General features: G+C 50.9%; 4 protein-coding genes across 4 annotated transcripts; 2 read left to right on the top strand and 2 right to left on the bottom strand.

Moving 5' to 3' along the window:
• TRIREDRAFT_72993 (uncharacterized protein) lies at positions 1–2,364 on the top strand (the record flags this gene model as incomplete). The annotated part of the gene is made up of 2 exons (XM_006963728.1): positions 1–47; positions 976–2,364. The coding sequence occupies exon 2, from the start codon at positions 976–978 to the stop codon at positions 2,362–2,364; it is 1,389 nt and encodes a 462-aa protein (XP_006963790.1). The 5' UTR covers positions 1–47.
• A 1,914-nt stretch (positions 2,365–4,278) lies between these two features.
• TRIREDRAFT_58953 (uncharacterized protein) lies at positions 4,279–5,792 on the bottom strand (the record flags this gene model as incomplete). The annotated part of the gene is made up of 3 exons (XM_006963540.1): positions 4,279–4,694; positions 4,757–5,282; positions 5,385–5,792. The coding sequence occupies 3 exons, from the start codon at positions 5,790–5,792 to the stop codon at positions 4,279–4,281; spliced, it is 1,350 nt and encodes a 449-aa protein (XP_006963602.1).
• Positions 5,793–9,007: 3,215 nt separating this feature from the next.
• Positions 9,008–10,358, top strand: TRIREDRAFT_76204 (uncharacterized protein; the record flags this gene model as incomplete). Its single annotated transcript, XM_006963727.1, has 3 exons — positions 9,008–9,185; positions 9,263–9,930; positions 9,999–10,358. 3 exons carry the CDS (start codon positions 9,008–9,010, stop codon positions 10,356–10,358), a joined length of 1,206 nt encoding a protein of 401 aa, XP_006963789.1.
• Positions 10,359–10,937: 579 nt separating this feature from the next.
• On the bottom strand, positions 10,938–12,080 carry TRIREDRAFT_58289 (uncharacterized protein; the record flags this gene model as incomplete). Its single annotated transcript, XM_006963539.1, has 2 exons — positions 10,938–11,491; positions 11,582–12,080. 2 exons carry the CDS (start codon positions 12,078–12,080, stop codon positions 10,938–10,940), a joined length of 1,053 nt encoding a protein of 350 aa, XP_006963601.1.
• Between the last annotated feature and the right edge of the window lie 1,848 nt (positions 12,081–13,928).

Below are 13,928 nucleotides of genomic sequence, written 5' to 3'. Positions count from 1 at the left end.
ATGGAGTCGAGCACCACGACCTACAAGCGACGGCGACCGGCTACAGCGTGTGTCGAGTGTCGACGCAGAAAAATCAGATGCGATAGTGCAACACCCTGTGGCCCATGCAGAAAGCTTCCAAACACCAGGTGCATTTACAACAACGCTCGCTTCCAACCATTTGCATACAACATCAACCGCCGCACCAACAATAATATAAACCCTCAGCTTTCAGAACTCGGATATGCCCAGCCAAGAAAACAACATTCGATTTTCGGAGATAGCGATTCTGGGCATCTCGACCTCTTCTCTCTTGAGACGACGACAGCTACGACAACTACGAGTGACGGGGGGACAAGCCTCGAAACCTTTCTGGGGCTCAATGACGCGTTCTGCAATTCAGCTGCTGCACATTCAGCCGGCGATGCATTCCAAGATGCAAACGCTGGGCCATTTTCGGATGTATCTACTGCTGTCTCCGGGCACTTGTCAACACGGAGCGACGACCAAACGTCTTGGACCTCGACGCACTCGCTGTTAGATCAAGGACAATCTGATTCCCCCATCGAAACTGCTCACGACCAGTTCGCCGATTGCTGGGAAGAAGCCATCACCAAGTGCGAAAGGTTACAATTTCTACTCCATGGGCTAAGAAATTCGAATGGGCCGATAGCACTACAACCGAGAGACGAGCACTTGCGGCCGCTGATAGAGAGATTTGTTGAGCTGGAACGTCACGCAAAAGCAAAAAGGCCCTCGGCTTCCTCAGTGGCGCTGAACTGGGCCGTGAACCTCGATCCATCTGTCAACGCGGTAAGAAAGCTACTTCCTCCGCAAGAGATCTGTGACAAGCTGCTCGATGCATATCTCAATACCTTTGAATCGGTATTGCGGATTCTACACGTCCCAGATTTTCGGCATGATTATAAACGATTCTGGGCCGGATCTCCGTCACACTGCCCGCCGGAAGTTGAAGAGGTGTTTGTGTGCAAGCTCATGATGTGCATCGCCCTGGGCGCTTTCGTCTGCCCCAGTCTCAATGCTGCGGCTGACGGTCTTCCTGAACAGCGACAAGAGGGCAGCAGTTTGCGAGAACAAGCAATACAATGGGTCGCCTACGGGAAGCAGTGGCTGGCACGAAAGATGATGGCAGGGTCCCGAGCAGACACCAATACTGCACAAGTTGTGTGTCTCCTGGCGTTGTCCCGGCACACAGGCCCGATCCAGACGGCCTCGATCGGCTCGCTGTGGTCTCCTGGGGACCATGACCTGACCCGAGTTGCGATGCAGATGGGATTGCACCGGGACCCTACCATAGTCGATGCAGATATGCCGGCCCGAGAGGTCGAGCTCCGTCGGCGGTTATGGGCTACGATGCTGGAGTTGTCCCTGCAGCTGTCCCTTGACAACGGCCTCCCTGCCCCAATCTCTCCAGAAAGCTACGATTGCGCGCCGCCGTCCGAATTCACAGACGACGAGGCTACCGATGCCGACGCTGATCCGGTATCATGCGCCTCCCTCACGAGCTTTCTCTTGGACTACGGTTTGCCGAGGACGAACCCATTGGTCATTCTGGCACGAACTCAGCGCCTACGGCTCCAGATCTTACACGTGGTGCATTCTCCTGGTGCTGCCAAGGCCTTTGAAGATAAACACCGGCTTTCGGCCGAGTTGAGGGCTGTCTACTCTGCAGAGATTCAGCGGTTCTTGTCTTTGCAAAAGTCGGCCTCAGTCTTTCAACTCAAGCTGTTGGACGCCTTCACGCTGCCATTTGTGCTTGCACCACACGCCAAATTCGCTGCCTCCTCCACAACCAACCCGGCGTACTACTTTTCTCGCAAAGTGCGGATGGAGGTCTCGCTGCTGCTTTTGGCCAGCCAACTGCCCGGACCAAAGGCACCGGACAATGGGCTTGGCGAACTCATCCCTGACGCTGTCAGCATGACCGCCTTGGCCACCGGAACCACCATATCAACAGGCGCCTCGGCCGCATCCGCCGGTCCAGATGCGTTAACGGCTCTTCGGATACACTGCCAAGGACATCTAGCAACGTTGCAGTGGCATGCTATTTTAGCCCTCTGTCTCGACATGATCAGCGAGCTCGAGGATAGCTTTTTCCCTGCCATCAACGGTGCAAGCTGGCGGCAGCTCCAAGAGACGATCCAGACGTACGTCACAGTCCTCGAGCAACGGGTGCGAACCTCGGCAGGGGCCGTATCGGCACGCGAGTTCCTTTTCTGCTCTTGTGCAGAAGCATACATTGGCGCGATGATGAGGGGGGACAGGGAGGTGGACCAGGTTATTGCATCGGCTGGCTATTCCGCGCTGACGCTGTGTTGTGAGATCATGGAGCAGGGGTTACACCAGCGGTGCACGGTTGTTTAGTTGCGGGCAAAGAACAGGAGACGCACAGCCCACGGACTACTGCATGGTTTAGCTACAATGTACTTGAAGTCCTCGACTAGTACTCATTTCCAGCGGCTATCGGCCACGGCAGATGATAAGTTTCGGTCGTGAAAGGACCAGATGACTGTGTCATAACGTGCATCCGTGATATCAGGCCAGAATAGAAGAGAGAATAGCAAGGAAGAAGCAGTAGGGAGCTACCAGAGGTAGACATCTACAACAAGGCCATCACAGAAAGATGTCCAGGGCAGAGATAGACTCTTGAGTGCCCGGGCAATATAGTTGAGACGCTGATAATAGAGAGTAGCTTGGTATCACATCCAGGCACCTTTGAAACCTTTGATGGTGGGTCACAAAATCGTAAGGACAAGTGACCTGATCCGCGAACCCCAGTGGTGGTATATAATTTCATGTCGGTAAAGTCTCTAGCACTTGTCCCATATACATAAAGTATTCGATATCATTAACCAGTAGTTTAGTCAACATCCTGGCCTACTATCAGTGTTGGACAGCAACATCTAAGCGGTTCCTCCATGACATGGTACCGTTGGCCATCATCCTAGGGATGCTGACAAGTGAGAAATGACCTATATCCGCAGCACCCAGAACACATGGAAGTTGAACTCCACCGTGCTTACGCAGTGCAGTAGGTATGTTAATGTGAGGAGATATCCTCACCAAGCTAACTGAGTCAGTGTTGAAAGTGCATGGGAGCTGATTCAACAGTGGCAGTGAACGAAAGGTTAGGCAAGCGCCAGTCAGCTAACAATAGGAGTCTCCGGATTCAAGGTCGGGGATTGAAGAACACACGGAGTGACTCATCCCCGCAATGATCCTGACGTTGGTTCCAGGATTCGTGGCTAGAACATGTCCCGTATACTGAAAAGTCGCCGACTGTTCGTTGAACTACTCCTAGCCGTGAAATCAAAGCCAGTGACTCTTGGGAGTAGGCGTCATTTTGGTGTCGGGTGTGCATATGCATCGCATGGGTGTATCGTGCCCCGGGATGGTCGAGACATGGACCGTAGGCACGGCCTTTCAGCACTACTGTTTCTGTTCAGCCATCAATTGCCCTGTTCTACCAGATCGATATATCGGCGGGACAGGACACTCAATGCTTTCTTCACGGCCTATGGAGGCGGAATGACCTATGAAGGCATATTAGTAGGTAACACAGCCAAAGTGAGATATGCCTACCTCACAAGATATAGTGCACTATCTCATGGTTCGAGTTCAATACTAGCAAATATTGTCCTCAACTTATCTCGTACATATAATTCCATTCAGGCCTGTAATTCAAGGTCAATTTCAATCAATATAAGTGAGCACAAGGCAGAATTCTAATAGAAGTTGTAAGGTTTCACGCATCAGCTGTCGCATGTTCAGACTGCCTGTTGCAGACTGGACTTCGCTCGGCATCGTACCTTACATCAACCCCACGGCTCTACCCTAATATATCCCACGAGAGAATCGTTCAGCCTAATGAACTGACTACCTAACGAGTCTCGTATCCTCAAGTCTTTGGAGGTCTCTCTTCCTTTCGTGCTTTGGCGTTTACAATGGCACGTTCCGATACTAGGATCTGGGCCACTTCGAGAAACCGGACGACACCATTCTTAAAGTCGAAGCTCTAGTATGTTAGAGATGAGTAAACCAAAAAAAATCCGAAAGCTAACCTAACATTACTTGGCGAGCTTCTAAAGTTATGCTGGCTATCTAACAGGCGGACGTATCCAAGGATGAAGGAAAGAAGGTCACAAATATCATTCCCGCAAGGCCGTCTCAACGCAGCATGGATTGTTGCATAATACGTGACACAGGCTATTCTAAAAGATTGGAATCCGTAAAATCTTCAAAGAGTCTTGTATATCCATTGCCACCCCAGACCTCCCATCACTTGTAGAAAGCTATCTTGACGCCGTTAATATTGGACGGCCCGATCCGCATCACGGCGGTGTAAGGCTCCGGGTCACGACACTCAAGTCGCGAGTACCTCTTTGCCAGTTGGAACAGCATATAGGCCGACTCTGTCTGGACCATCATCTGCGCAGGGCACCGACGAGGACCGCCCCCAAAGGGCAGAAAGTTCCAGTTGCCGCGGACACCAAAAAAACGCTCCGGTCTGAATACATCGACGTCGGGACCCCAGATATCTGGGTCGCGATACATGACGGTCTTGGTTACTGAGACGAGGTCGCCTTTGTTCACGTATAAGGGCGACTTGCCATCAGGACCCCCACCCAGAGGCAGGACGGAATCGTTGAGGCAAGCACGCACTTGGACGATGTTGTTGGGAGTCAACCGATGTGCTAGAAGAGAGAGGTCAGGACTTGGCGTTCCGCCTTGGTAGAAATAAAAAGGGATATCTTACTCTCATTGAGCACGCCGTTCAGATAGGGCATGCTTCTTAGGGACTCGAATGTGATGGGCTGATCGCCGTAGTCGAGAACTTCCTTGCGCAGCTTCTGCCATGCTTCATGATCACGAGCTAGGTGCCATATGCAGTTGCTAATGAAGATGGACGTGGTGTCGTTGTTTGGAACAAAAACCAGACACAGCTGAGACCTCAGTTCCTCCTCATCTCTGACGTGGGTAGCCATATACCACAGGAGATCAACACGCTCTGGGCCCACAGGCAGCCCGTCCCTGATACGCTGTTCGCGCGCTGCGAGTTCTTTATATGTGCTGCGGATGTGTACGTTGACAAAGTCATGGACTTCGTAAACGGCCTTCAGCCACCAGTTCCAGTTGAATGCCCACAGAAACTTGTACATTTGGATGCGAAGTCGACCGCCTCGTAGAACGTCTAGCATAGTCCATGTGATGTTGGCACGATCGGGATAAGTCATAGAATCCATAGTCTTGCCAAAGATAAACTCGCTCGTTAAATCAAGGAACTAGGCCATGGTTAGACACTTTTCATTCAAACACCCCGACAGCCATCGGGAATGCCACATCTGACGACGGCAGGGGGCGAGGCGAGCAGAAATGAGACCTACCCATCGCTGAATCAGAGGCTGGATGTCAAATGTCACGCCATCTTCTTCTGGCAGGAGGCCGAATAGCTTACGGACGTAAGGGTCGACTCGGTCAATGCTAGCGTAAACTTCTCTGTAGAAGAAAGGCTTCACGAGAAATCGAGCAAACTCCCAGTTCTTTCCATCCGTTGTGCTGATGCCCTTGTCGGCAAAGGGCATCGCACCTTTCGTCTTCCGGCGCATGGGCTCCAGCCCAAAGTCTTTGAAGTTGGTTGCTTGAATTGCCTTGAGGTTTTCGCCCTCAATGGTACAAATCTGCTTGACTCCCATGAAGGTAATGGCAAATGTTTTTGGCTTGCCCTTGTGCAGATTCCTCAGCCAATCCAGATAGTAGTTCCGCTTTAGAGCTTGTAGCTGGCTATACACCATGTCGAGCCCAAAGAAAGGTTCCCATTGCCTGACGCGGGTCACAGGCTTGCAGCCCGCTTCGTGACCCTTCCTGCTCTCGTTGAACAGCCTTGTGAACAGAACAGCCAGGACGCTCACGCCTAAGGCCGCTAATGTGACCGCATGTGAGCCGCCCAAGTCGCTGACGTACTCGGGCAACAACATCGTAGTAATAATAGTATGCTCCTGCTTCTTATGTGAGGACCTTGGAGTCTCGGAAAGATATGATCGGAGAGGGTATTAAGGGACGGCAGCTCTATACCTTTTGGTCTAGCTCAATTGACTTGGCCAAAATACTAGCGCGATGCTTGAAAGAGCAAGCAATGTCCCTTACTCCAAACAAAGATTACCCAACCATAACATGGGCTCTTCACAAGTCTTTGAAGAACGGTGTCAAATGGTATAATCGAAAGGTTTCCTAACGATGGTCAGATTTGAAGACAGACAAGGCATGATATTGGACAAGGACAACACATTCGGGATATACAACCTGGAGCTCTCTCACAGTGGGGCCTATTCCGGAGTGCAGCTTGGCCGTCGGTACGCATCCTCCGCGAACTACCTACCTAGGTACTGTATGTAAGTCATACTCCGTAACAATACAGCAGACGTCAGCATGGCATCCCTGTCCAAATCCTTTGACGGTGAACTGAGGGTGTTTAGACACGGAAAATCCCATCGCATACTTGCTCATCCTAGGTAAGCTCTCGGAAAACTTAGAACCACAGCGCAATCGCACTCACCCCAGCGGCATGCTAGATTGGAGCTGTAGCACATACTATTGAGCCACTGTACCAAGGAGGAGCAAAGATCCGAAATCACGAAACACCGGTATAGGAGAAGAGGTGTCAATCACCCACAGCAGCATGTCTTCTACTCAAACAACGGCGGCAGAGCCCATCATGACCGACAATGTGGCCCTGCGAGCCTACTACGAATCGTGGGATTCACGCGTCGTTTATCAAATTATTATGGGCGGAACACAGCATTTCGGCTACTGGGATAAAGACACCTACTGGCCATTTCCGCTGGGGTCGAAACTTCGTCGGTATGCATCCAGTTCAATAGCCTCTGTGGGCAGAAGCTCCGAATAGCTCATACTGATTCCATCGCAAATAGCATGGAGCAAAAGTTGATGGAGATCCTGGCTCTCCCAAAGGGCTCCCGTGTGCTAGATGCGGGTTGTGGAGTTGGCCACGTTGCGCGGTACATGGCTCAACATGGCATGCGCGTCTTTGGCATTGATATCATCGACTGGGCGATTGAAGACGCCCGGAAAGCGGCAAAAGATGCTGGTTTGTCAAAGGAGATGATGTCGGTGGAGAAGATGGACTACCATCATCTCGACAGTCTCGCGAGTGAGTCCTTCGACGGGGTATACACCATGCAGGCGTTTGGCCACGCTGTCGATCCTCAGAAAGCGATGGCCGGGTTTTTCAGAGTCGTACGGCCGGGCGGCAGAATTGCCATGGTCGAGGTCGAGCGCAAGACAGCTGCGAAGCATGACGATCCCAACGACAGACTCACGCAGGAGTTAAAAATGGTCAATGACTATACTGTCATGCCAACAAATGAGGCCGCAAGCGAAGACTACTTCAAAAATCTGCTGGAAGAAGCCGGTTTCGTCGACGTTGTAGTACGCGACTGGCAGCCGAATATTCTGCCTATTTTGCGACTCTTTTACTCGCTAGTTATGATTCCATATCTATTCTTTAGGTTGTTTGGGAACGAAAAGAGCTTTATCAACATGATCTGTGCCAGAAGCGGATATGCTGGCAGATCACGATGGAGGTTTGTTGCCATTACTGCGACAAAGGCCGGGGAAAAGCTCGAAGACCACAAAAGCAAGTAGTTTCAAACAATATCAGGACTGAAGGCCTTAAGATCGCCATTACAATCGTGCAATATAGCTTTGACCTTTCTAGTCTATGGGGGGTTTTCATGGGTACTTACCCCTTTCTATCCCAGTCATTCTGAATTCTCATTCTATGTAGTTGTCTGATAAGACATAATGTGGTCCTATCTTCAAGTGCCTTCAGTCGAATGCTATAACTATTAACGGTATCTCTGCTGCTGACTGCTGCATAGTTTGCTTTATTAATACTGAGTAATACGGTCGCTCTGTGAAATGAAAGCACCGAAAGTTTTGAAGCAACTTTTGGTCTAACACTACACTTTCTCTTCTTTAGAGAACACTCTATATCTTTTATACAAAGAAAAAGAAGGAGAAGAAGAGAAGAAGAGAAAAAAAAAAAAAGGGTTACTCGCTGAAAAGAGCATTTCGAAAAGAGAGCAGAGCAAGTCAATTTCATCAGATGATGTGCCGAAAGCAATGCCAGTGTCTACTATTGCTCTACACCACTTACACAGATTGATACAGGGTACCTCGGTAGGTAGTGAAGTCTCGGTTGCGTACTGAACCAGCCGACACTATCGGATGTGCTACTCCTTTGTTTCTTCTACCATAAGCACCGGAGAATCCTGTGTTATTCCGGGCGTCTATCGATAATCGTTTATCAATCCAGCCATCATCGCAAACCTAGCATTCTGTCCGTATAATTCGGACTCACATTGGCTGATGTACTCGTATCTCTATTCACAAGGTAAGTGGAGAAAATTGCCGCGCTCGAAGGATGGACGTGTTAGGTATGTAGGTCATGCAAGCGGGGCTGTTGAACAGAGGTCGTCGCCAATGTACGAAGCATGGCACGGAATATTACATTTAGGCGTATCTTTCAGTGCCCCTGACGTGGACCAGAGCAGTTACCCGGTCTTGAAGAGGCATGGCGACTTTGATCCTTCGAAATTTGAACAGCGGCAAAATCCGAGGCTAGAGTGCTGGGGGACACCCTGGCCCAGGCTGGTGCCCGACGCAACGGACGGTGCGCAGCAAAGCCTGCGATGGCTGCTGACGAGGGCAATTTGGTCGACGTCCCTGATACATACGAGGGCTTCCATATCGAACAAGCTGTGGCTAATGGCGTACTGTCTCCTACCAAACACGGCTGCTCATGCAAAATCACCCTGCAGATGACGTCCTCATGGCTGATGGTGGTGTTCTTAAACCAAGTCCATTTGTTAAGCCAGGCCTTGCTTCCTCGGATGTGCGTTTTATTTACCCGAATGAGCAGCAAAGAAGATAGTCCTGACTGTTTTAGAAGCTGCATCGCGCCTTGAACATGAACAAACCGACAGAAATGGCAGAATTGCATGCTTCTCTGCCCATAACGCTGCGATGTGGTCTAACATTGCCGAATCGACTCGTGAAAGCTTCCATGTCAGAGGGAATATCAGCGGCCGGATCCCTACCAGACATGAAGATCCGCAACATCTATCAGCGCTGGGCCAAGGGCGGTTGGGGCATGGTCATTACCGGTATCTCATCACTTGGCCGGATAAAGTAATCCCAGCAATCAGGGGAGGATAGCTTTGCTAATCCCCTCATGATACAGGAAATGTTCAGGTTGACGATAGGTATCTTGGCACGGCCAACGACCTCGCGGTTGATTCGCGAGCCAGCGATGATACGATTGTAGCATCGTGGTCGCGCTGGGCGAAAGTTTGTAGGCAACACGGCACACCAACCTTAGTACAGCTCAACCATCCGGGTCGACAATGCCCGATAGGGGCTGGGACGCATGGGTACCTTTCAAAGAATGTCGCGCCGACCTCGATTGGCCTCCATATGGGCGATGGCCTGATTCCTAAAGCTGTCTCTGCTATCGCCTTTGGGAAGCCGCGAGAGCTGGAAATAGCAGAGATTCGGACAATCACTCAGCAATTTGCTCGTGCAGCTCGCCTCGCGTATCGTAGCGGCTTTGCGGGCGTCGAAATCCATGCTGCGCATGGTTATCTAATTGACGAGTTTCTCACAGAGAGGACAAATCGACGCTCGGATGCCTATGGAGGCTCGACGGAGAGGAGAGCCAAGTTCCTCATTGACATCATCAGCGCGGTTCGGTCGGAAGTGCCCAGCTCATTTTGCGTCGGCGTTACGATCAACTCTGTCGACTCCGTGTTCCCGGAAATTCTCGTTGATAGGGTCCGTCAGCTAGAGCTCGTTACATCAGCCGGCGTCGATTTCATCGAGATAAGTGGTGGGACGTTCGAAGATCCGCTTGTCAGTATCTCCCCTGAGGCCCTTTGCTCTTTAGGTAGCTGGCTAACGAAGCGGTATTTGCTGTATAGATGTTTCTCGGGCCTCCAAAACCTAGCAGCAGCGCAAATATGGAGCACAGCGAAGCTTATTTTGTCGATTTTGCGAAAGTCGTTGCATCAAAGTTCCCAGACGTTCCACTTCTCTTGACTGGGGGATTTCGTTGCCGCGAAAGCATTGAGAAAGCTGTGACAAATGGAGCCTGCTCAATGGTAGGAATTGCTCGCCCAGCCGCCGTGAATCCTCTGCTCCCCAAGACTGTTATGTTCAATCACGAAGTGAAAGACTCTGATGCAACGCTCTACTCACCAAAAATCGAGGCCCCTTGGCTTATCCGGCAAATGGGCATTACTGCCCTGAGTGTGCATATGGATAATGTGAGTAGCTTCTAGGAAGCTATAGGCCTGAGGCATTGCTAACCTTCCTATAGGCGTGGTATCTAGGGCACCTCAAAAATATGTCGAAGACGTTACTCTAGGAGCCTGGCGGTTCAGGTTTGGGATTGAAGGGAGATATACCTTACCTGTCGGTCGAAGCGGAACAATCGGGCGCTGGCATTGTAACATCTGGGAGTACGGAAGGCAAGACTGTACCTATCTTTGGTAGTAAATCTGATATAACGAGACTTGTGTTCTCCGTAGAGTTGTACGTTCCTGACTTACCATTTTGTGAACTCGTGGCGCTGTAGCCTCAAAATAAAACGCTACAAATCTGGTAAAAAGAGCGGGGATTGAGGACTGGGCATATGTCGTGTCCAGGCATCGAGAACGCGCCAAGAAGCAGGTGTCGGAGTGATATACGTGATACCGTGATTACGCTTAGACGGAAACACTCTACTAGCCAGACGTTGGTTGTGGTCCATACCACTACACTGTTACATATAAGTACTGCATTATATCTATGTCAACGACTTATACCGCCGAAATTCCTTGAAACCCCATGTCGCGATTGACAGAAGGGCATGTACCTTCTCAAGCCGATACAGCAATGGGTTCGCTGTCAAGAATGGTATAGACTAATTTCTTTCCCTTGATCTGACCTCTTCGCACCTCTTCCATACCCTCAGGAACCGCAGACAGTCCTCCGTTTCTCTTCTCTAAAGGGTGAGATGCAATGAGACCCTCATCAATCAGTCGTTGCGCAACCACATACCAGAGCTCAGCGCATTTGAGATCATACGGGCGTGGCTCGAGGTCGTAGGGGGGCGTCCAGCGAATAGCTTTGCCGAACTGTGTAGGTGTGCACACCCATTCAGGTACCACGCTGCGGCGAGTATGGCCACGAACCGGAAAGGCATCTAACGCCACATAACGACCGCCAGCAGAGCCGAGTGCTTCATAGCAAATCCCCATAGATGCAGTGTCGGTGATACAGTCCAACGCGAAGGCGAGAGAGTCATTGGTGTGCTCACGGATGTCTGCGCCGCAGGTGGGTGACTTGTAGTCAAACCAGGCTTCTGCTCCCAACTGCAAAACGTTTGTGGAAGAGGCAGCTGAGCATGTCGTGACGACTGGCAGCCCAGCCTCTCTCAAGACCTGAATGGCCATCGAACCAGTTCCCGTACCCCCGCCATACACCAGAACTGCTGACTTGATGCTGGAAGCGCCATTGCTACTGGACTTAGATGGTAGCGGAAGTCCCAAGTAGTTGAAGAGTGACAACCCAACCGTAGCAATTGCGGCGCCCATGGTAGCGGCGGTTGCAAAGTCTGTGCCTGTCGGAATGTGCCAGACAAGGCGTGCTGGCACCGCAACATAGTCCGCGAACGCGCCATTATGAGGTCTCAGTGGGTCATTGCCGAAGATTCCTCCAAACACACGGTCTCCGATCCTGACGGGCTTCATGGTGTTTGCTTCTCTCCAATTATCTGCCTCGACATCCGCGCCAAGAGCCACGACAACACCAGAGAAGTCAGTGCCGCTCGTAGCTCCAAGTTGTGGTGACATGTCTGCTGCCTTGCCATCGACCGGGTTGATGGAGACGCAAACGACCCGAACAAGGACGTCTGTTGGCTCGATGTCTGGCAGAGGGGCGGCTGCGTTCACAGAGACGGCATTGGGCCCGACAATCTTCAATGCCCGCTGTGTCTGTGGCAGCACATCAATGACAGTCATTGTGAGTATGAGTATGACCCGGGGTAATTGGAGAGTTTCAAGAGCCTTGGCTCTCGTCCGCGTCAAATATCGCTGAATATGGCAGGGTAAACTAAGTAGACAAACAAGTAATGTATGAGCCCGATAGGAGCGATGGCAAGACCTGTAAGGGTTGGCTTGAGATGTGGGCTTGGATGAAGAAGTATGCTGGCCTATGTGCAAGCATACGAATTGCGTATGTCGCCCTTGAGTACAATAATATTTACAAGGAAAGTATCAATGCTGAATCGCGAGTTTTGCGACAACGGAATATTGTCTCACATCACCGCTGCGGTGCTGCAAAGCCCTCTCGATGCTGGTTGTTGTATACCCCTAGACCCCGAATTCCGTGCATGATAAGCTGCACCATAATCTCACTCAATCTATGCGACATTTCCAGCGCGTAAGTAGCTCTGTTTTGGAGGGTTTCCCATATGGCGATGCTCGTGCGATCAACGTGCACACAAGATGGACTCGCATGGCACTGAGTCACTGACAACTGCCAAGGGTAGCCGCATTTGGACATACCTACGGTCCGATATCTCCTGCGGAGAATCGTGTGAAACAAGAATAACACTGGATACACCTGCGTATGACTACGACCTACCAGTTCATTGTTACACAAGTCCTTGTCCCGGGCACTACGGATGCAGGAACGAACTGAAGGATTCTGCAATATCGACAAGCAGTTGACAAGGAATGTGATAGTAGAGCTTACCTACCTAGGTAGCATCCGGCACTGTATCACTTTGCTGTTGTACTACAACAATCCAATGCCAGATCGCCCCACCTAAGGTAGCTGGAGAATAAGCTTATACTAAGGCACTACGGCAAATTCTATTCTAGGGAAGACGTCGTCAATACAAGTACAACTGCACTGCCAGGGTTTGAGCGGTTGAGCGGGCAGCAGCGAGCGCGTCACGGGAATGGAGGATTTTCCGGGGCTAACAAGGGCTCAGCGGAATATTGGAGAGTGGCAGCCCGGGGTTGGAGGCAGGTTAATATCAGCATGCATACATGTATGCGTCCTGTGTCTCACACCCGACTGCATGTGCCAAAATATGGGGAGACAATGGAGCAGTGTCCCACGCCCTCCCGGCTAACGAGAGCCGCTTGTGCCGCACATCAAGTTGCAGAACGCGCCATCAGTCAGCACTGTTGGCGATATTCCGACTGAGGCTGGATATGACGGCCATGGTCAAAGGATTATCGGCGACTTTTTAAGGTGCAGCGGTGCAGCATTGGCCTGAAGCATAGCCCCGATTCATTCACCCTCTCTCTTCTGGAACGCTAGCCATGATGTTGCTAGCCCACACAGCTTAGTCCGTCGGAATACTAGATTCGTACTTTGAGCGCTATGTGAGTTCATGTGAGGCGTATCATGACAGCGAAGGGCATTGCGCGCGGGTCCAACTCGTGCAGCATGCTTGATCCTCAATTCTCCGCAAACATGTTTGCGACGGACTCAGAGGTATGCAAGTAGTCTCGCGTAAGATGCGCATTTCCCTTTGGTCGATGAAAAGAGGAGACGGAACGCTGCCTCTTGAACAGTCGTACGTCAAGGCGGATTGTCTGACGCGGTAGTTATTTTCGTATTGACACACACACACTCACATGGGTTCAACCGTGTTGGCAAAAGTCTAGTTATTGGATGAATAGTAGTTCAAATACTCAAGATACTTCCATTGAGGTTGAATTTGGAGGTCAAGCTCCCGTAGCTCTTCATCTTGCGCTTGGTTGTTCTTCACTGTTGTTCAGATCAAACAGGTCACTCTTTCTACTTTCCAACACCCCATTGCATGGAATAGACCACCTCTTCCAAAATCAACC

This window comes from Trichoderma reesei, assembly GCF_000167675.1.
Source record: "Trichoderma reesei QM6a unplaced genomic scaffold TRIREscaffold_5, whole genome shotgun sequence".
Taxonomy (NCBI): domain Eukaryota; kingdom Fungi; phylum Ascomycota; class Sordariomycetes; order Hypocreales; family Hypocreaceae; genus Trichoderma; species Trichoderma reesei.
The sequence above is the reverse complement of the archived record's forward strand: the minus strand, read 5'-3'. Positions and strand labels throughout refer to the sequence as shown.